At 39.4% G+C, this 24,425-nt stretch overlaps 1 protein-coding gene across 1 annotated transcript in view; it reads right to left on the reverse strand.

Moving 5' to 3' along the window:
- The window catches only part of KCNIP4 (potassium voltage-gated channel interacting protein 4), a 136,959-nt gene that overhangs the window by 106,837 nt on the left and 5,697 nt on the right, over nt 1-24,425 (reverse strand). Inside the window, exon 2 of the mRNA XM_052641987.1 lies at nt 5,415-5,539. Within this exon, the coding sequence (XP_052497947.1) occupies nt 5,415-5,539 (125 nt within the window). The remainder of the gene's footprint in view (nt 1-5,414; nt 5,540-24,425) is intronic.

The raw sequence follows: 24,425 nt of genomic DNA on the forward strand, positions 1-24,425 counted from the left end.
CCAAAATCACTGCAGATGGTGATTGCAGCCATGAAATTAAAAGACACTTAACTCCTTGGAAGGAAAATTATGACCAACCCTAGATAGCATATTCAAAAGCAGAGACATTACTTTGACGACAAAGGTCCATGTAGTCAAGGCTATGGTTTTTCCAGTGGTCATGTATGGATGTGAGAGTTGGACTGTGAAGAAAGCTGAGTGCTGAAGAATTGATGCTTTTGAACTGTGGTGTTGAAGAAGACTCTTGAGAGTCCCTTGGACTGCAAGGAGATCCAACCAGTCCATTCTAAAGGAGATCAGTCCGGGTCTTCTTTGGAAGGAATGATGCTGAAGCTAAAACTCCAATACTTTGCCCACCTCATGTGAAGAGCTGACTCATTGGAAAAGACTCTGATGCTGCGAGGGGGCAGGAGGAGTAGGGGAGACAGAGGATGAGATGGCTGGATGGCATCACCGACTCTATGGACATGAGTTTTAGTGACTCTGGGAGTTGGTGATGGACAGGGAGGCCTGGTGTGCTGCAATTCATAGGGTCCTCAGAGTCAGACACAACTGAGCGACTGAACTGAACTGAACTCCACATTGGAGAATGTTCTAATATAGAAGGAGCAGCTGATGGTTCAGGGGAGAGGAGTAAAAATTTCAGGAGCAAAGTCCCTGAGCAAGTTTTAATAAAAGGCATGAGATCCTGAACAGACGTGAGGGACTGAGTGCTGTTAGGATCATGTATGCAGAAGGGATGGCAGAGAATGCCTGGTCAAAGACAGGCAGATTAGGCTTGGAAAGCTCTGAGATGTCTAACCTGATTACATGCAACCTCTTCATGAATTGTTGCAGGGGGCTCATTAGAATGCAGGAAGTTTGCTAGTGATTGTGGAGGAGCAATGTAGTAGTGTAGGTAGGATGACAGTAAAAGTTGGAAGAAATTCTTTCACAGTCCTTAAGATAAATAATTTCGTATGATCACTTCATGACAAATAGATGGAGAAATAATGGAAACAGTAAGAGACTTTATTTTCTTGGCCTCCAAAATCACCACTGATGGTGACTGCAGCCATGAAATTAAAAGAGAATTGCTCCTGGAAAGAAAATCAAATCTAGACAGCCTATCAGAAAGCAGACACATACTTTGAGAGCTGGACCATAAAGAAAGCTGAGCACTGGAGAAATGATGCCTTCAGACTGGGGTGCTGGAGAAGTCTCTTGAGGGTCCCTTGGACTACAAGGAGATCCAACCAGTTTATCCTAAAGGAAATCAATCCTAAATATTCATTGGAAGGACTGATTCTGAAGCTGAAGATCTAGTACTTTGGCCACCTGATGCAAAGAGACTCACTGGAAGACCCTGATGTTGGGAAAGACTGAAGTCAGGAGGAGAAGGGGATGACAGAAGATGAGATGGTTGGATAGCATCACTGACTAAATGGACATGAATTTGAGCAAACTCCAGGAGACGGTGAAGGACAGGGAAGCTTAGTGTGCTGCAGTCCATGGGATGGTAAAGAGTCAGACACGATTGAGCGACTGGACAACAACCTAGTGTTGGACAACCTCTTGTACTGGGCTACGGGTTGTTGCAGGAATAGAACTTTGACTTATTTTCCTGTGTTATCACACAAGTAATACAGTTATCATCCCTCCACATGACATGCCAACATTTACAGGACTCAGTCATTTCCAGAGAAGCTTTGGGATTATTGGAATATCTGACATGGACCTAAATGTTATACAATTAATTTATTTACTTATATCAATTTTAATAGCTTTATTGGAATGTAATTTACAAATCATACAATAACTCCTTGAACATGAATATTCCAGTGATATTTAGTATTCACAAAAGTGTGGCCACCATCAACACAACTTAAGAATTCTTAAGACTGTTTTAATCATCCAAATGAGAAACCCTGATGCCACACCCCTGCAAACACACTTTCTATTTATCTTTTCTCAGCATTTTACATAAATGCAATCATACTTCATATTGTTCTTTATGACTGGCTTCTTTGACTTAAAAAAATATTTTAAAGGCTCATCCATGATGTATTTCATTTTTTATTATTATTGAAAAACTGTTATTGTATGAATGTAGCATATTTATTTATTCACTTTTCAGTTCATGAATATTTCTATTGTTTGCACTTATTGGCCAATTATGATTAATGCTACAGTGAACATCATATACAAGTTTTTTTGAGTATACATAAGTTTTTATATCTTTGGGAGCATATACTTAGGAGAGGAATTTCTGGGTCATATGGTCGCTCTTATTTAATTTCTGAGAACCTGCCATATTGTTTTGGAAAGCAGCTGTACTATTTTATACTCCAACCAGCATTCTATCTGGCTTCCAACTTCTCCCTACTTGTTTTTATCTGTTTTATTGTAGAGATCCCAATGAGTATGTAGTGGTATCTAATTGTGACTTTGATTTTCATTTTTTTGAAACTAATTATGTTCAATTCCTTCTCAGGTGCTCATTGGCTATTTGTACATCTTCTTAGGAGAAAGGTCTATTCAACTCCTTTGCCCGTTTTTAAATTGTGTTTCTCTTGTTTTTGGATTGAGTTGTAAGATTTCTTTATATAGTATGGATACATATTCATTATTATGTATACGATTTGCAAATGTTTTCTCCCATACTATAGGTTGTCTTTTCAAAAAGAGAATGAATATCTCAATTAGTGACATGGAAATGACTTTTTGATCTTAAGGACTTGAGATAATTGGTGTTCAGGAACCCAAGGGTGGTTAATTTCCTTTCTCTGATGCTAAGCTAGTTCAGATTGTTGTCATTCTGTAAAATAAGAGTGTGCTACTTTAAGCCTCTCGCTATATTTTAGACCACATTTGAGTTGTACTCTGACTATAAGAAAATGAATGAAAATTAAAGGGTCACTCTTCTTTTATTTATCAGAGACATTGATTAGTAATATTTTGAGCAAACTATGAAGCCCATTCATTTAAAGAATTATATAAAATATGCTTTGGGCACATTCAGATCTTTTGGATATTTATCTCATGGGATGGAGTAAGGGAAAAGAAAGATAATGAAGAAAGAATAGAAGAAATAAAGACAGAAAGGAAGGGGAAGAAGTGAAAATAAGGAGACAAGAATTGACATGAAGAAGAGATAAAGGAACTAAAAGAAGAAGGAGAGATTGGAAGAATGAAGAAATAGAGAAAGGATCAGGAGGATAGGAAAAGGAGATGAAAAGAGGTCAGGAAAAGAGAGGGAAGGGGAGCAAATAAAAAAGACAGGCAGGCAAAGAAAAAAAATAAAACAAAGCAATGAAAATAATGCAGGCTTCAGAGCCTGGCCAATTTTTCATGAAGTGCCACTTGTAGAGGACAGACTGCAGAGATGCTGGCTCCGAAGGTTGATGGTGGCAGTAATCGTGATTCCAATTTGCAACAAATGGTATGAAAGGCAATGGAACCCCAAATGGAGAGCCCTATACTGAAGGCAGTGAAGTGACAACACAGACATAGTGGAGGAATGCAGGGATGCTGAGAGGTTAGTTCTCTGTTTGACAACAATTTTGCATCTGATGCGTAATCCACAGTTGCAAAAAAAAAAAAAAAAAAAGCTATTTATCACAAGATCTCTCATCTGGAACAAGGAAGTTTGGATGTTCACAGGAATGCCTTTGAAGTTTTGTTCTGTGATGAGCTTTAACTTAGCATTTACTTTCATCCCAGACTTGGTCGTTTTCACCTCTTCTCTTCCTGTCCTCAGCCACTCAGTGGTTTGCTGATGTCAGTGGTCAGTGCAACTGACTCATAGCAACTTCTTCCTCTCTCTGGTGTGGCTTCCCTGCTGGCTCAGACGGTAAACTGTCTGTCTGCAATGCTGGAGACCTGGGTTTGTTCCCTGGGTTGGGAAGATCCCCTGGAGAAGGAAATGGCAGCCCACTCCAGTGCTCTTGGCTGGAAAATCCCATGGACAGAGGAGCCTGGTAGGCTACAGTCCATGGGGTCGCAAAGAGTCGGACACGAGTGAGTGACTTTATTTTACTTCACTCTCTGGTGTAGCCTAGGCATAACTAATAATTCTTGAGCCTAATTTTCAAAGCCCCTTTCTCTTTATGCCTGTTTATTTGTGTGCATCATCTTGATAGATTATATATTACAATGTATAAGTCCTGCTTGTGTGGGGTAAGCACCTAGTTCCATTGTATTGTCTTCCTCTCCATCCTAGTCCATCCCCACAAAGGCCATCAGAAGAACTGCATTTCAGAGAAGCAATGGAAGGAAACATTTAGGAAGCGCAGGCAAAGAGAGTGGTGAGGAGCAGAAATGGGATAGAGAAAGAACCCATGGATTCAGAGAGAATAATAGTGGAAAGTTGCATGCAATATGCATGTTGGATCCTTATAAAAATATTCTGAAAAGGCAACTAGTTTTACAAATTCTCTAGGTAAATTTTTGTGTGGATACCCTAGAAGAGGCAGGGTTTTTCATCTGCATGAGGTTGGACAGAGAGAGCATTGAGATGGACAGATTAAAAGAGGCTGACATCATCAGAAATCTTTGAACACTGTAGATTCCTATAAACCGTGGAATGGGGACTGTAAGGGAGAAGATATGAGGAGGAATCAAAGCAATTTCATCTAGTTCCCAAGAGGCACCTGTAGCATATGTAACTATGGTTTATACACATGTAAGAATGAAATACCTGTTGGGCTGCATATGCCATTTAATATAAGACCATTTACTACTTTGCAGGATGAATTACTTTCAAATAACTTCTTGACAGCAAGTGTCCTCTCCCTATTCATAACCAGCAGTATTTAGCTTAATGCTAAGCACATAGCAAGGCATCCCTAAGACTGTGTGCTTGGCAGATTGCCCAGTCCACTTGTTGACTCTCACCCTCGCCCTTTGGTGTGCAAGGAAAATCACAGCTCTTGAAGATGCTCCATTCAGGAGGAAGCAGGATAGGTCTACCTGGATCATAGAGAACCAGAAACAGGGACCTACAGACATCTGTGGTCCAGAGCCACAGGTAACATGGTCTTTCAGAAACTATCAAACTTATCATGACTTTTCTCCAATGCCAGGAACAGAGTTTTTTGATGGGCCCCAATCTATACACAACTAAACTTATAGATGTTAGAGCTTATGGAAATTATGACAATATAACTGAAAGGGAAAAAGAAAATCCCAACTAGGAATTGAATTGAGTAAACTTTTCTTTTGTACTCATCCTTGTTTGATTGTATCAGCGATAGTGTACCAAAGTGAATCAAAGTCCAAATGGATATTGACAATTTTCATATGTAGAAAAGATTGATAAGAAGTGTACATATGCTGAGATATCACAGAACTGCACATTTTTTTACTTTTCCCTCTCATTTCTCAATGATCCTCTGAGAACTGTGTGAAGGTAAAGTCAGAAAGAAAGTTCTTACATTCTTAAATCCTCTGTAAAGAATCTGGAGCTCCTTCTTGGTAAATTTGCTCTGGGCTTCCAGAAGCTCGAGAGCCTCGGGCCGATGCCTGACGGTGGCCATTTCCAGTTCATCTTCCACGCTGTCTGTGGAGGAAAACCAAAGTCTTAAGAACAGTCACTGCTCACCAATGGGTATTCAAAACAAACAGGAAAATGGAATGAAATGCTTACTGGATATTTGTGACACTTCCACAGGCAGGATTCTCATACTGCCAATAAAGGTCTTAATATTTCCCAGGATATACAGTATTAAGCTAATTCTATAGAATACTTTTTCAAACTTTCTAGTCATTGCTGCTAAGTCAATTCAGTCGTGTCCGACTCTGTGCGACCCCATAGATGGCAGCCCACCAGGCTCCCCCGTCCCTGGGATTCTCCAGGCAAGAACACTGGAGTGGGTTGCCATTTCCTTCTCCAGTAGATGAAAGTGAAAAGTGAAAGTGAAGTCACTCAGTTGTATCCGACTCTTAGCGGCTCCATGGACTGCAGCCTACCAGGCTCCTCCATCCATGGGATTTTCCAGGCAAGAGTACTGGAGTGGGGTGCCATTGCCTTCTCCTTCTAGTCATTAAACATCACAATATGAACACTTTTACAATATAGATTGAAAAGTGTAAACATTATGAACAATCTTAAAACCTCAAAACACATCTGAGGTTTTTAAGATATATATATATATATATACACACTTATATACAGATCCATATATACACACTCTTGTGACCCCATGAGCTGTAGCCCACCAGGTTCCTCTGTCTGTGGGATTGCCCAGGCAAGAATACTGGAGAAGGTTGTCATTTCCTTTTCCAGAGGATTGCCCTGACCCAGGGATTGAACCTGGATCTCCGACATTGCAGGCAGAATTTTTTTGCCTGAGCCACCAGGGAAGCCCTATATTATAAAGTACTAGTGATAAAAATGGAATTTTGTTTAATAACAGTCAGTACCACACTTGTATCATGCAACTATGAGGCAGGACTCCAGTAATATACTCTGAAGATTCCATTAAAATCAAGTATTTTGCCAGGGGCTACAAATAGTTCAATCAGATTAGGTGCTGAAGTGAGTAAAGGACTCCACTGCTGGTGTGATTGGCATAAACCCAGCCTTCACATGGGATGGACTGGAGCCAAGGGGAGCTTCTGGCTATACCCCACTGTGCAGCCAAGGGAATCCATACTTATGGATAAATGCTAAAATATTGTACTTTGCTTTGTGAATTATATATACATATAATTTCCCAAAGATTCTCTACACAAAAAAAGAATTTTGTGTCCATGTAAACTTGGGAGATTCTGTAAAGTTTAATGCTGTTTCAGAACAAAACACTGGAGAATTTTCAACAAAGGGTTCTATTTAACTTCGTTTAACCCATTGACACCAAAGGGTTTTTATCCATTGAACCCCTTCTCTCCACAAGGAACCTCTGCTAAAATCTTCATATGGAATTAAAGAATAAGTGAATCAAGTAGTAAATTATGTTGCAACTAAAGTTTCCATTCCTCTGGAGCCCTTTGAACCTTAGCTGCTTTCTGGAAAATTATTTCTCATACTGAGGTTAGTGGACAGTTGGTGGATCTTGAATGTGTTGTTTGGAATCATAATGTTCTGTATGCATTTTTCTGAGAAACATAGCCTGGGCAAAAGTAGAGGAAATTTTAATTAGATTTTCTGAGCAGTCTCTCAATCCTCTGGACCCAGTGACTCTTCCACTGGAAAGAAACAAAAAACAACATCAACTTCTCAACCTTTGCAACCACACAGCAAGTTGAACCACATTATCAACCTGGTTTCTCCCTCCAGCTGATGCAGGTTTACAGATGCTGAGACTGAGACAAAAGACCCAAAGGATCAGTGTAAGTAAGTGAACTAGGTGTGATGATGAGCATCACACGTGGTATTCAAAATTTGAATATGCAATTATATTGTATATCACACTTGAAGAGTCTGGCTGCGGACTCTCGTTTACTTAGCTGACTGGTACCCCACTTCTTAATGACTCCTACTTGCCAAAGGGTTGTTTTTATTTCTAGAAGGCTGACAAGCTCTAAAAACATACCTGAAATCATCAGCAATCACCAGCATGTGATAAGTTATAGCAGCAGCACCACCTAACCTAATCAAACTCGGATTCCTGGAGGCAAGCTCTGCAGAGAGCACAACATGACTCCAAAAAGGACTGGGAAATTCACAGTGTGACTCAACCACTGTTTAAAAGCATGCACTTTGGTTGTTTTATTTTAACTCACTGTGCTGTGCTTAGTCGCTCAGTCGTGTCCAACTTTTGTGATCCCATGGACTGTAGCCTGCCAGGCTCCTCTGTCCCTGGGGATTTTCCAAGCAAGAATACTAGAGTGGGTTGCCATGACCTCCTCCAGGGGACTGTCCCAACCCAGGGATCGAACCTAGGTCTCCTACAATGCAGGCAGATTCTTTACCAGTTGAGCTACCAGGGAAGCCCTTTTAATACACTACTTAGAATTCATCAAGTCCCAAGAGATGGGCTAGGTGCTCTGCTGATATAATTCTAATCCTCACAATAACTCCACAATGAGGTAGAATTGTCCATTTTTTACATAGTCTGATAATGAGTCTCATAGAGGTGAAGAAATGTGTGTCCCAGTGTCACATAGAAGAAAAGACAGGGGTTGAATTTATACCCGTCTTCGATGCCAAAACTTTTTTTTTTTTGCCAAACTCTCTCAATACCAAGAGAAATACCACTGATTAAGAATAGCATTTTTTTCTCCGCTCCTTTCCTGCACTGTCAACTGAGAAGTGAACTAAATCTACCAGGTCTGTTTCCTCCCTCCTGTTCTTTTTGTTCATTCGATAGGTCGTGTCTACCTCTGCCACCCCATAGACTGCAGCACGCCAGGCTTCTGTTTTTAATATACTGCAATCTGACTTTCTGTTCTTGTTATGGGTTAAATTATGACCCCTCCAATATGACTGAATTTGGAAGTATGACCTTTAAGAACATAATTAAAGTTCAAAGATGTCATAAGGCTCGGGCTCTAATGCACTATGAACTGTTTCTTTACAAGGAGAGAGAAAGATAGCAGGGATACACAGGCACAAAGCAAAGCCCACGTGAGGACTTGGTGAGAAGGCAGCCATCTACAAACCAAGGAGGGAGGCCTCAGGAGGAACCAACCTGGCTGGCACCTTGATTTTGGACTTCCAGCCTCCAGAATTGTGAGAAGCTAATTTCTGTTGTTTAAACCACACAGTCTAAGGCATTTTGTTAAGGCAGCTGGAGCTAATATATGCACCTAAGTAACTTGTTCAAGTTCAGACTGTCTCTAAAAGTCCAATTTTTTAAACATCCTGATGAGATTATTAAAAAGAACCTCCGTTCTCCAGAGAGCTTTTGCTCTAAGCCTGGCATATTTTATGTCGTTTGAATACCAACAAAAAATCTTGTGAGACATATATTATTGTCTTTATTTTACATGGAATAGAAAGGGACTCACAGAGATTCGAACCTGATGTGAACAACCGACTCACTGGTAAAGACCCTGATGCTGGGAAAGATTGACGGCAAAACAAGAAAAGGGCAGCAGAGGATGAGATGATGGAGTGGCATCACTGATTCAATGGACATGAACTGGGTGAACTCCAGGAGATGGTGAGGGACAGGGGAGGCCTAGCATGCTGCAGTCAAAGAGCTGGACATGACTGAGCGAGTGAACAACACAGAGATTAACTAACTTATTCAAGATCACGTAGCTACTAAGTGACAGAGTTGGGATTTGATCTCCAACTTTTTAATGTCAAAAGATCATGAGCTTAGTAATATGCTGTTTTAAGAGATAGCAACAGTTATATATCTTACTTAAAAACCTTGGAGACAAAGTATTCTAAATCAGAAACCAAGCAGCCAGGGAAACCCAGTGCTCTGGGAAAACATGTCTGGGTGCCTTGAGGAGATCACTGTGGTGGTGGTTGATGCCTTGCTGATTAGAAACACGTAGAATAGGTTTGGAAGTGATGGGATCGCAGAGCTGAAAAGAACACAAAATGTTGTTTGCTTTCCTGTATTTTGTTGTTGTTGTTCAGTTGCTAAGTCAAGTAGGACTCTGCGACCCCATGGACTACAGCCCACCAGGCTCTGGTGGACTGTCTTCCACTATCTTCCTCTGTTTCCCACTGTCTCCTGGAGTTTGATCAAACTGATGTCCGTTGAGCCGATGATGCTATCCCATATTTTACCAGTGAGAAATCTGGGTTCAGTTAGGCTGGATGGTTTATTTGGGCGTGAAACGAGAAGCAGGTGGCACTCTGGTCCCTTTAATCATCTCTAGGCTTCTGACTATGCAGGAGCCTTGCTGTGAGAGTAGCACTGCTTATTCAACAGTGCTTTTGCATCCTGGCAAATTGAATACAACTAGTGTTTTAACTCACGGGGCTTCTAACAGATCTTTTTTTAATCAGATGACAGATTCCCAAACCCAGATACCCTTGAGCTTCTCCGTCTCTGTTTACTTTTTGTTCCTTACACTTCAGTCTCTTAGGACCAAGGATATCCTCTGTCTGAGTCAACTGTCCCCTCAGGCCATGACACCGTTGGGCTAGAAATTGGAATTCAAATCACCTGGAAACAACAGTGAGTGTGTTAGTCTTTCAGTTGTGTCCGACTGTTTGTGACCCCATGACTGTAGCCTGCCAGGTTCCTCTCTCCATGGAATTCTCCAGGCAAGAATACTAGAGTGGGTAGCCATTTACTTCTCCTGGGAATCATGCCTACCCAGGGGTCAAACCCAAGTCCGCATTGCCGGCAGATTCTTTTCCTTCTTAGCCCCCAGGGAAGCCCCCAGAAACAATAGTATGAGTTTTAAAAATAAGTCTCTTTCTCTTACGTCTTGTAACTTCTCTTAAACTACAGTAGAAGCTTACTACAGCCTGATTCATAATTACATAAATTTGACTCTATCCAAGGTTGAACCATACTCCCAGGAACTAACTATAGAACATCTTGCTTTACAAACAAATCTGAGTGTGAAGCCTGCCTTCCTCAGACACACATTTATAAACAAAGTTTGTAATGCTGAAATAAAACCTTCTTATGAAGAATAATGTCACTTCTTCCAAGAAGTTGGTTCAGAGATGAGCCCTTGCCTTATCGTAGCAGGGAACATTGTGAGACTGTTGGCATGTTCTTCTACCTGAGACCTGCCAGACTTCTGACGAGCCCAACGACATCTAATTTGGCAGACTAAAAATGCTCCATGTGAGATCAATGAGTAACTACTTGAAGCATCCTAATCGTAGTGGGTCTATCAATAGAAGGTCCATTTCTCAATATAGCATGACCCTTCTCTAAAAAACATATCCATGTTTATCATGAAAAATCATAAATACTAAAACTTAAAATTCTATCTGAGCTGAAATTGATTTGTCTAGCAAAAATTCAACTGACTTGACTTATATTGCTTTATCTCATTTATAAAAATATCTTCTGAGCCTTTGCACCTAGTGTTTGTCCTTTATTAAATTAGCTTATAAGTGATCTGATCTGTTTGGCAATAACATCACGATGAGGATGATTACCTTCTAAAATTACATTGTTATTAACTATTTTGAAGCTTCATCCAGTGACATATTGGAAGAGGATTTAACTAACTTTGCTCCAGGTTTTAGCTTTCTACCAAGAGATTCTGGAAGATTCTTTACTATAGCATTGGAAACGGATCCTGAGAACTTCCAGAATAAGAGGGAGATGTTTAATATTCAAGTCTGACGTGTGTGCGCATGCTCAGTCGCTTCAGTTGTATCTGACTCTTTGCAATCCACTGGAGTGTAGCCCGCCAGGCTCCTCTGTCCATGGGATTCTCCAGGCAAGAATACTGGAGTGGATTGCCATGCGCTCCTCCAGGAGATCTTCCCACACAGCGATCGAACCCATGTCTCCTGAGTCTCCTGCACTGCAGGTGGATTCTCTACCGCTGGGCCACTGGGGAAGCCCATTCAAGACTGACACATTGGGATAAAGATAAAGCTGCCTGGGAGGAGCTTTCCAAAGCTAATCTTCATGACACCTATGTAATTTCTTTCTTCCCTCTCTCCTTTAAAAACCTGTCCAAGCATAGATAAGATGCCATATACTCAGCATTCCGTTCTGTTCCTTAGTTCCACGACTCCCAGTGCTCAAAGTGATTGGAATTGTAACCATGTGAGGAAACTTAGTTTTGGGGTTTTGGAGAAGGCAATGGAAACCCACTCCAGTACTCTTGCCTGGAAAATCCCATGGACGGAGGAGGCTGGTGGGATGCCGTCTATGTTGTCACACAGAGTCGGACATACTGAAGCGACTTTGCAGCAGCAGTTTAAGGGCTTATGGAATTGGCTTAGGTTTGCACAGCAGGTGATAGCAGGTGAGCTGGGATGACACTTAGCCATCTTCTTTCATGTTTTATCATTTTATTTCTCTGGATGGAGAGTTCAAACCTGGGTTAGGCCCTAAAGCCCGTTTTTACATTTTGCCAACTTTAAATGCTTAATCTCAGGAAACTGAAGGCTTGGGAGCCCTTTGGACTCTTCCTGTCGTCACAACCATTCACCCACCCACCTACTGGGAGCTGTTTTCTGGTGCACAAGGAGAGTATAAACGTGATTATCTCGAAGTTAATCATGCACAGCCCACAACAGAAAACAATCTATCGATCTGAAGCAGGGTGGGGGTCATAGCACTTCCCAGACCACCCTGAACAATTAGTATCCACACATTTTTGTTAGCTGGCCAAGCATTACTTCAATTCTGAGCCTAAAAGCATGCTAGGACACAAAAAGCCCTTTATAATTAGCACTTTATCCTATTCAATATTCATATATCACATGGAAAATGAAAAGTATCTTGAAAACAGTCAATTATGTTGAATATCCTCTGTTAGAGGTGGTTGTCGGCAATAACATTGCAGTTTCCATTCCAGGTGAACTTGAATTGCCTTGCAATTTCATGATTGAATTCAATCACTTATACAACATAACTACTCAGAGGAAAATTGCTGGAGCTATTTCTCACAGCACTTATGAATGGATTGTCTCTACCTTATTTATAAACACAAATAACTCTTCAAGCTTAGATTTTAAAATATAATCACCTAATTGGAATGCTTGTTATTAGCATGAACCATAATATTACTGCAGTCAGTCATAAATAGCCCCTTATGATAGGAGCTATTGTTCCATAGGTGGTAAGGTCTGTTTTTGTTTTTGTTTTTTTTTTGGTAAACAAGGGAAATAAATATTGACAGTCATTATATACAGAGGAAAAAAAATCTACAATAGAAATCCTGAGGTAGCGGGAAAAGGAACAAGAACTGTGATCGAACTTTCACATAAAGGCATACCAAAAAGGTAGATATACTAGTTTGGAAAGTCAACAGCTGAGACAGACTATGATCAAAGAGAAAATTTAAAAAGTAGTGAAAAAGAGATAAAAAATGATAGCCCATCATAATTCACTAAATTAAAAATGCCCCAATAAGGGTTTCTTCTGAACCTTGATAAACTTTCTCCTTTATCTCCCTGATAAACTTTTAGGACAACCTAAAAGTCTAATAATAATAGCAAAGCACTTTTATAGCATTTGTTCTGTGCAAGCACTTTACACACAATAACTTATGAACTCCCCATCAGCATTCTCTGGATGTTATATTCTATTCTATAGATGAAGACACTGTCAGCAAGAGATTAAGTAACTTGCTTCCAATCACACAGCAGTAAAGACAGGGTATGAACTCTGGAAGGAGTGGTTCCAGGATCACATAATTACTATTCTGCTGTTCTATCTTCTACAGAAAATGAGGGAAGATGATGCTCTACTCATCTACAAATGTCACACCCAACCCAGAATCATAAAATTAGTAGCAAAAGGGCTTTACACAGAAGACAGAGTTATGTTAGAATTGAAAGTGACCTGGAATCCAGCCCCTCAACTGTATACATTTAAATACAGAGTCTTAAATTTAGTGGTTGTAGACCAAGGGCTCTTGGGCACCTCAGTGACCACTGTCCCCATCCTCAGGGCATTCACATTCTAATAAGTTTCTGACTCCACCTCAGGAGCAGACTTGGATGTGGGAGGAGGGCCATCGACTAAAAGGAGCCCTGAGGCACAGTAATAATATCTGACATCTGATGGCTGGCTCTTTGTAGGAAACAAAGTTATTTTCCTTTGTTACTAAAGCTAAACGTCATGATTATTCTTTGCACAGGTATCATCACCCCGTTTTTATAGATGAAGAAATCAATGTTGGAAGGAATGTTGTAACTTCTGAAGGACATATAACTTCATATATAACTTCTGGGATATATAAATAGGAAGTTATAGAGTCAGGACTTAACCTCAAGTTTACCGACTGTAAAGTCTAGAAGTGATGGCTGATTACCTGAGAACAAAGGAGGGAACATAAAGCTGAAAAGGAGCTTAAGTGTATTATAGCAAATAATAATTACAATAAAAGACTCAGGGACCAAATTATGATCTTTAATCATTAAGGAACAAGCTTTCTTCATTTTACGTCGTGCAGGTGATACATTTCTAAAAGCATCTTAATTAAAAATATTACATTTATAATATGGAATAAACATTTGGAAATTTTATTTATGCCAAATATAATGCCCAATTCGTAAGATGTTACTGTGTTTTGTGTCACTTTAGAAGGTGGAAGGTAAATAAATGGAATTCATTATCTAGGGGAGTTAAAAGCAGTTTGTGTAAGTTTAGTGATAATAAATTCTTGGCAGTATACTAGAAAAATGTTTTCAAGCTCATGTCAGTGATGGCAGTAATATTCTGCCATGAAACATTTATCCATCATGGCTGTGTTTAAGACAGAGTACTAGGAAGACTGAGCAGCGACCTAGGTTTTGTTACATTTCTTCTAGGTTTATGCTACTGATAATTTTTTGGTTCAAAGAAAGTTAGACTGTGTAGCCGACATGTCAGCTGGACATTTGTTGTGTGACAAAGACAAGTTAGTAAAACATTCTGTGCCTGAGAGCTTCCATCTGTTCAGTGCCATGGAAATAAGCAAGTTGTACCCAATATTGAAGCATAGGGTGACTCATCATTAACTAAGATTATATTAGTTATATAGTAACATAGTAAATACTCAATTGTAATGTTATTGTTATATTTGTATTAGTATTAATTACAATAACATCTGGTGCCACCCTTCACATGATAAAGCAAAATGGTATCTAGAACAATTCATTCTAAGAAATTATTCAGTAGCTCTAAGTTTTTGTTTTTTCTTGGGTCTATTTCTCAATTCTGGGACTGAACAATATGTTTTACCACTTCAAGCTTTCATTTAAAAATCTCTAACTAGGGTTAATATTTGTTCCAGTTTCAAAAAATTATTTTGAGAGATTGCTGACGTATGTTAATCGATCAATAAAGGACAAAATTATGATTATTAATAGTTATTGCATACTTCCTGCTGCTGCTGCTGCTAAGTCACTTCAGTCATGTCTGACTCTGTGCGACCCCAGAGACGGCAGCCCACCAGGCTCCCCTGTCCCTGGGATTCTCCAGGCAAGAACACTGGAGTGGGTTGCCATTTCCTGCTCCAATGCATGAAAGTGAAAAGTGAAAGTGAAGTCGCTCAGTCGTGTCCAACCTTCAGCGACCCCATGGACTGCAGCTCACCAGGCTCCTCCGTGCATGGGATTTTCCAGGCAGGAGTACTGGAGTGGGGTGCCGTTGCATACTTCCTAGTGAGGCTTTATTCTAGAATCTTAAGGAATGAGGGTTCTGTTGCTATACTTCTTCAGTTTGAATTCCTTTTCTGACTCCTGTTAGCTATATGACCTTGGGCACAGTGTATAGTCAGTTTATGCCTCAGTTTCTTCATGCACAAAAGGGGGACAATAATAGGACTTGACAAAGAACTATCAAGAGGTTGAAATGAAATAATGTGCAAAGAGCATTTAAAACTAAAGCCTAGCAGATAGTGTTTAAAATATTATTATATTGTTTAATTATTAAAGAGTCTTTTGGGATGAGCACTATTTTGTCCATTTTAGATGGCTAAATTGAGGTATAGGGTCATTGAAAAACTCATCCAAGAACACACAGCAAGGGTAATTCCATCAGTTGTCAAAGCCTTTGCCCCAAAATTTGCACCCAGTTTTTTTTTTTTTTTCTTTTTGCAGAGATTCAGTGCTGAGCAATTGTTGATCATGGGATCCACCAGAAATCACAGCTTCCTTGGGGAGATTTTATCCTCTTCCAGTTGGGTATTGACTAGAGAATAAGGACCATTTTTTTTTGGAATGGAATTTGAGGCAATAGCTTAGCTTTATTGCTTGTCATTTCCTCCTACATACCTTATGACCTAATATCTAGGATAATTTACTCTTGCGTGGACAAAGCCTGCATTATCAAGTTTAATCCTTTTGCTTACATTATCTCCTTTACATGGATCTGCCTTTCTTCCTCCTCAATCTCTCTCTTTTTCTTGAAGGCTCAGCTCAGAGGGTTTCACAGAGAAGAAGCTTCCTCACATTTCCATATAGCATGTGAACTGTCTGCTGTCAGCTCTGATGGTGGTGTATGTCATTGACCTGCTTGAATAGCTGTCATTTCTTCTGTAATATGAACATTTTGAGATGAGATCTGTGTTAGTTATTGTGCTACCACTAATGCCTAGCATGGTTCTGGACATTAGCCACAGTTCCTTCTCTCATTCACTTAGTATTTACTGAGTGCCTCTTTGAAGCCAAGAACTGTTCAATGTCTTGTGGAAAAGTGAAGGAATAAAAAAGACAAAAATCCTTGCTTCCATGGACCTTAATCTCTAGTGAGTCACAAACAGGACATCGGAACAGAACTGTCAACTAAGCAGATGGATATATAGGTCTGGGGGTGAGAAATGAATTCTGAGCTGAAGATGTATATATCAGAGTCGTATTTAAGACCATAAGTTCAATGGGATCACTAAGGAAATGAATGCTGATAGAGAAGAGTACTTCTTTCTTTTAATCAATGAAAGAATACACAAAGGAATCAGAATGTCAAGAAAGTAGGCAAGCCTAGGACAAGACTAGCCCAGAAATGACCCAGTTTTTAAGAATTACTTTTGATGAAGGGGGTGGTATTCCCTCCTGGGAGCATCTCTTGGAGCTTCCCACTCGTGTTCATCAAAGAATAAAATAACTGAGTTGTATGTATGTTACATGGACTTGTAATATTCACGGAACACAGACCCAGTTTCGTGAATGGTCCTCACATATTTTCCATGTTTTAAAGCATTTACTCATGGTAAAGAGGTGTCTCTCTTTGAGTCTATTTTTCCTCAGCAGCCAAAGACAGCTTGGATGTAATCATGACTCTTAACTGAAGGTGCTAAAACTCATCTTAAGGGAACTGAGATGTAGCAATTGTGGCAAAAATCATAGAATGTCCCATTGCATCACCAAGTGGGAAAAGAGTTGGATGTGACCTCAGAGAACCAGGGAAGAAAGCTATGGAGCAACAATGATTGGGGTCTTGTTGCACAGGCTCTGCTCCATCTTTCCCCCTAGAGTTTAAGTTCCTGATGGATAGGCTCTATATTTGGCTTGTTCTTAGTTGCACCCTCAGCACCTATGATAATGCCTGCCATATGATAGGTCCTTGTAAAGGTTTGCCAAAATGACTAAATGACCTGGGCTTGAGTTTCAGCTTGGCTGCTTAGTAGCTATAGAATTTGGGGCGAGTCACTTAAAATCTCAAACCCTCAGTCTTCTCATCTGTGAAATGGAGATAATAATAGCACCGAACAAAAACTCTGAAGATTAACTGGAATAATATACGAATTTTGCACAACGTATGATGCATGATAAAAATCCACATTCATGCTTTTTGCTATTATGGTGATGATTTTGCCATTGATTCCTCTAACAATCTGTTTATGTAAAACATTAACTAGTTTCACATGTCATTGAGATAAATTAAATTTTTATTTAATTTATTTTTATTACCTCCAGGAACACTCACTGGAGAATGAATATCTACCACCAAGCAGAGTCAAAGTACACTACAAGTTACTTCGAATTGTTTTTCTACCCAAAGTCTCAAATGAGAGTGTTTTGCAAAAAGGTGAATAAAGTTTTCCCTGTTAGCACATCTCCAGAGCTTGTTTTTCTGTTATTCTTTTCTTTTTCCCCTGAGAGCTTACAAGCAAGGATGGTCATCACACTTGCTGCTCTGTATCGCCTAGCAAGAAAGCAATTTGAAACTAGGAAAGTTAAACTTTAACCTTGTAATCTAAACAGATAACACAGTAATGCTCTATATTTTATAGACCTGGTGGAGTGTAAAATTGAGTCTGCTTGAGGTGTTAGGCTCCCATTTTAGTGTCTAAAGGGAACCAGCAGAAGCCAGACTGGACTCATGTTCAGCCCAAGTATTACTTCTAGGTCAGTGCAAATGGAAAATAGGTATTATGACTCCTAATAGAAACTGCACAAGTGACCAATCATGAAGTAATTAATTACAAAAAGAGAAACAAACAGAGAAGACTTTTGTTTATCTAAACTTCTCTGTAGCTTCTTGTAAGTAATCATCACTCTACCCCTTTTGGAACAGATTAACAGCAAGGAAAATCATGGAAAGATCAAGTAGAAAGTAAAAGATTTCATCATATAGGTAATTTGAAAAAAATACATCAACCAACAATAAAGGTTTTATTCAATAATGGTTTGTGTTCTTCAGACACTTTAAGCTAATGTGTCTGAAATAAAAGTATCATCATCTTTTCTTAACCTGCTTCCCTGACCTTCTCTGTTTCTTATCTTTCTTGCTGCTGCTGCTGCTGCTGCTGCTAAGTCGCTTCAGCGGCAGCCCACCAGGCTCCCCCATCCCTGGGATTCTCCAGGCAAGAACACTGGAGTGGGTTGCCATTTCCTCTTCCAATGCATGAAAGTGAAAAGTGAAAGTGAAGTCGCTCAGTCGTGCCCGAATTCGTGATCCCATGGACTGCAGCCTACCAGGCTCCTCCATCCATGGGATTTTCCAGGCAAGAGTACTGGAGTGGGTTGCCGTTGCCAACTGCCACCATTATTCTTTTGGCAGAATTGTTTTGTCCCTTTGCTATTTTTCACTTAATACCACCAATTGTTTCCCAATGTTTCCAGCTACACCTTCAAATCCTTCCCTTCCCGCACCACTGTGCTTTTTGTGGAAGCCTTTTTTCTCCCCTGTAGGTCTAGTGGTAGGGATTCTAAGCTTTGGCATTCACCCTGTCCAAGGTCAAATCCTTGTTTTGACACTTGGTGATTGTGAGATCTTAGTTTAGAGATTTAAATTTTTGTTTAGTTCTCTCATCTAAGTGGGAATTTTAATTGTGCTTTCCTTATAGGTTTGTAGGATACGTTTACAATACTTGTTTAGGCTTAGAATATTGTTGTGCCCAGTAAGAATTAGCTGTTTATATTGCTTCTTGCATAAGCTTTTTAAGCAGTTTCCCAGCTGATCCACCCGCCCCCCCTCCTTTTTTTAAATCTCCCTCAACAATTTACCTGTTTTCTGATTTATTTTTTGTCCTTTTCTCACTCCAATGTTTGGTTGGCTCCTTGATTAAGAAACTAATACCCAGCTAGCTCTTGCTGACAGTTTTGAGACCTTATCTGTGTCTTGTCTTCAAATGTTGCTTTGATCCTTTGCTACTCTTTAACTTCAAGTTCACCATCGACCCTTCTGAAGTTAGACTTGTGTTCAGCTCCTTTGACTATTGGCTGGCTTTAGCCATCTCAAAATCTCATCAAGACAAAGAGTCGTACCCTACCTTGATCTAGCAATCCCACTTCTGGGTGTGTATCCAAAAGAAATGAAAATAGGATTTCCCATGTTCAACACAGCATAACTAAGACATGGAAACTACTGAAGTGTCCATCAATGGATAAAGAAGTGAAGTAAGTCAGAATGAGAAAAACAAACGTTACAAATTAACACATATATATGGAATCTAGAAAGATGATACTGATGAACCTATATGCAGGGTAGCAATGGAAACAGAAACAGGGAAAAGACTTGTGGACACAGTGGGGGAAGGAGAGGATGGGACAAATTGGGAGAGTAGCATTAAACACATAGGTTGCCATATGTAACAAGCCAATGGGAATTTGTTGTATGACACAGGGAGCTCAAATCCAGTACTCTGTGACTATGTAGAGGGCTGAGATAGAGGGAGCCAGCTGGGAGGGAGATTCAAGAAGGAGGGAACATATGTATACCTATGGCTGATTCATGCTGATGTATGGCAGAAACCAACACAATACTGTAAAGCAATTATGTCCAATTAAAAATAAATACATTTAAAATTAAAAAGTAAAAATAATAAAAAAGAAGATATATATATATATATTCAAGGAAATATTCTTGATCCATGAGAAATAAAGGAAACCCTGCCATTTGTGGCAATATAAGTGAAATAAGCCAGGAAGAGAAAGACAAATATTACGCAGTACCACTTATACATGGGAATATTAGAAAGAGTCAAACATAGAAAAGGAGCAGAGAAAGGTGGTTTCCAGGGTCTAGGGGGTAGGGGAAATAGGGAGAGGTTGTTTAAAGGGTACAAACGTTCAACTATAAGATGAATGAAGTCTGAAGAGCTAGTGTAAAACATGGTTATTATAGGTGATAACACTGTACTGTATAATTGAAAATTTCAGAGAAAGTATAACTTAAATAGTCTTATCAAACAGAAGATACCTGTGTTAAGTGATGGATGTGCTGATTAATTAAATGGGAGGAGGGGAATCCTCTTACAAAGTTTACAAATATCAAATTACCATGATGTACACTTAAAATGTCTTGCAACTTTATATGTTCAGCTATAACTCAGCAAAGCTAAAATAAAAAATAAATAAAAACCTTGACCAGCTCTCTCCATTTCCTCCCTTTACTGCAGAATAAAAATTCCAGCCTGGTGTTAGCTGTACGGACCTTCAAGCTCTGGTCCCAGCTCACCTTTTCTGGCTGCTTCTTTTCCCTAGGTCTCATTCCTCTATCTTACTGTTGGTCTTTTCAAGTGCTAGAATATTCCTCCAGCTTTTTTTTCCCTCCAGTGAAATAGTTCTTCTCCAAAGAGCGCTACTAAAATATCACCTCTCTGTGAAAAGTACCTGGGGGATATTCACGCTCACCTCTGTGGGTGAAGGAAGCCATTGTGAACATCACAAGTAGTGACAGAATAAGAGCATTTGCAGCCAGCACATTACTAGTCAGTCACTGTTGTCAAAACTTCACATGCTCATTTAATCTTTTGATCAAGTGTGTAATATTCACTATTATTACCTCCACCTTGAAGATGGGAGTATAAAACCCAGAAAGGGTAAGCAACTTACTTAAGGTTTCTCTAGCTAGTCAGTCACTGAACCAGGATTTTAACCAAATCAGGTAGTCCCAGAGTCATCATTAACTTCTTGACTCTAAAGCACTCCCTAGTATTGCTTCTCGTAGCATTTCACTTGTGTTCATAGTATCCGGGTAATTTTTATACATGTTTATTTATTGCTTTACATTGTCAGCTTTCAGTGTTCCCCTGTTCCTGGCACTATTACTGTTCAAACAGTTAGTGCTCCTTAAATGTCTGCCACATCTGAGGGAAATCTAAACCTGCTAACAGGAAATAGTTGCCCTGAGAATTCTGCCTCCAGCTCTCCTGTATCAAGACTCATTCACAATTTGATGAAGACTTCAGTTGATAAAAGATGGACCAGAAAAAGGAATGCATATCTTCCTATGTCACTAAATACCTATGTAATTTTAGATAAGCCACTTAATCTCCCCATTTTTGTTTGTTCAATGGAGACTTTAACTCTTAAAATCTGTCATTCTCCCAGGAGTTCTGTGAGGGTGAAATAAGACACCCAAGAGGAAGAATTCTAAGACCTGTAAAAGGCCATGCAAAGAGAAAGGACACATTCTAATCAGTAAAACACATTGTTTACAGTAAGTAAATGATGTGTGTGTGTGTGTGTGTGTGTGTGTGTGTGTGTGTGTGTGTGCACGTGCTCAGTTGCTAAGTTGTCTCCAACTCTTTGCAACCCAATGGTCTCTGGCCCACCAGGCTCCTCTGTCCATGGGATTTTCCAAGCAAGAATGCTGGAGTCGGTTGCCATACCCTTCTTTAGGGTATCTTTCTGACCCAGGGATCGAACCTGTGTCTCTTGTGTCTCCTGCTTGGCAGGTGAATTCTTTACCACTGAGCCACCTGGAAAACTTCTAAATGATGGTGCCAATTCATCTTAATTCTTAGTAAGTGAAGTTTCTAACTTTTCCCACTTCCTATTTCTCATGGGCAATGAAGTGTCCTGAAAGAGGAAATTTTTGTGCTAGTTTTGAACATCCACCATTTGTCAAGACAGAAAAGAATCACTGACTCCCACAGCTCTGGAAGGAGACTTGAGACACAACCTGTGCTTCTCATTTGTAGATGATGAGATTGTTGTTCAGAGAGGGAACAACTCATGTGAGGGGCTACCACATCTTTCTGGACAATATGGACTACACAAGTGTGTCCTAGGTAGATTAGATAAGTGGAAAAAAAGACTCTCTCTCTTTTTTTTGGTAAAACTGAACAAAACAATGAACACAACTAGAGAGCTGGCAAAACGCAAAGGTTGCAGAGCCCCATTTCTGGAGTCAACCTCTCGCTCTTCCCCCACACTTACTAGGATGATTTCGGTGAGTTAATTAACCTCTCATCCCTTAGTTTTGTAGTCTGTAAAACTGAAATAGTAGTGTCCATCTTTCAGGATTATTTTTAGGATACAATGAGTTAAACTGTGCAAAATTCTTAGACCTGCACCAACAAGAGTAAGCCCTAGATGCTTGTTAAATAAATAAAAACAACATGTGAGAATTTAGCATTTTTGGAATTTGTACATATTATGAAATTGAAGGACTGTGTTTTCCACTTGCAAATTAAGTTTACAAAACTTCATGAGTTGTGTTTCTGTTCTTCCAAAGATTTTCCTGAGTGCATGCCCAGGCAGAGCTTTAGCTAAGTCACCAGGAGTGACCATGAGATTAATTGTCAGAAGGTTAAATTTTTTTTTCAATTTCCTGGAGGTTACTGTTGTATTTTTAATTGGCAGTATGTTGGCAGTTCAAGTCACTTTTGAAAACAAATTCTCCAACAGCCAACTGCTGATGGTTTCTCTGCCAAAAAAGGGTATCTAAAACTTTTCATGATGAATAGGCTACCAGGAATAATGAATACACTGAAATGTGTTGTGTTGGATACTAAGAAACTGGTTAAGTTAGGGAATTGTGTTTTGCAATTACCCAAGGTAAATGCTGATGGTGGCTTATAAATAGCCCTGTTACATTTGCCCTCTTGCTCAAATCCACAATGAAAACCCCTGGATAAAGTTTAATTTACTGAATCAATTATTTTGATTGAATAAGGGCACTGAGATTTTATTGGGTAGATGTTATTATGAAGTAAATTTAAATGAAAACATGCATATAAACACACAATCAAGTGCTCAATATTTTATCTTTTATATTAGTTCCTAACTATTATCTAGTAAGCTTTTTGTCACCATAATGTCTTTCGAATAAATAGGGAAGTGATTACTTTAGGAAAAATTAACTGGGGCATAGAAAGAGAAAGTGAATGATTTGGAATTATCTAAGGAAAAGATAACAACTACAGACTTGACAGCATTTATTTTTCAAAGAAAAAGTATCTGTGCTCACATAGAGTATAGTAGCTAGGGATTTCTTTTTATTTTTAATGCAAATATAGTTGTTACAATATTATACTGGTTTTAGGGATACAAGAGAGTGATTTGATATTTTTGTAGATTATATTTCATACAAGTTATTACAAAATATTGGCTATATTCCTTGTGTTCTACATTACATCTTTTACTATAATTTATTTTAAACCTAGAGTTTGTATTTTTGGTTCTTTTCCCCATCATCCCCTCTCCATACCCCTCTCACCACTAGTTTGCTCTCTGTATCTATGAGTCTGCTTCTGTTTTGTTGCATTTTGTTTCTGTTTGTTTATTTGTTTTAATTTTTAGATTCCACATATAAATGAAAAAAGAGCATTTTTCATTCAGACAGAAAGACTGACTGACTTATTTCACTAAATATAATGTTCTCCAGGTCCACGCTTGTTGTTGTTGCAAATGGCAAAATTTCACTCTTTTTCAATGGCTGAGTAATATTCCTCTGTGTGTGTGTGTGTGTGTGTGTGTGTGTGTGTGTGTGTGTGTACACCACATTTTCTTTATTCATTCATCTGTTGATGGACACTTAGGTTGGTTCCATGTTTTGGCTGTTGCTAATATTGCTGCTTGACAGCCCTAGCACAAGAGATAAAAAGAAGTTAATTTAAAAGATATTTCAGAGAGAAATTGACCAGACTTTAGTGGCCATTAGATGGGGGCTGGGAGCAGAAAGTAAGGGGCCAATCATTCTAACTTCAGCAGCCTGGCAGCTAGAGATACCAATGAATAAATGACGGTGATCATACCAGTACATTTGGTGGGTGGTTTGATCTATATCCTGGCTTGGGTGTTCAAAGAGCAGTGGGCAACTGGCCAGCTTAGGGGACAGCTAATCCTTAACTCATGGTCCAGGTGTCATCAGCCACAGTTCTTATTCATTTCTCACTTTGATTTGAGAGTTATTAGAGTCAGACAGAAGACATTCTAACTCTTAAATTAACTCTCAGTAGATCACATCTATCACTCTTGATCAACCAGTCAGGCTGCCCCACGGGAGGCCCCTGTGTGCTTCTGTCACCTCCTTCTTAAAGCCTTGTTTGTTATTCCCCAGCATCTTTCCAAGGGAGTTGGACTGATTTTTGTCTGACAGTCTTCTCAAACATCAAATTCAAGATGTGTGCTTAACTTAACAAGATTGGGACTTACTAATTTTACCTTTTGTTAAAAATGAGTAATACATTTGTTTTGCAAAAAATGTAATAATGCCTATTGTTTTTTATGCAGA

Source organism: Budorcas taxicolor, chromosome 6, assembly GCF_023091745.1.
Source record: "Budorcas taxicolor isolate Tak-1 chromosome 6, Takin1.1, whole genome shotgun sequence".
Lineage (NCBI taxonomy): Eukaryota > Metazoa > Chordata > Mammalia > Artiodactyla > Bovidae > Budorcas > Budorcas taxicolor.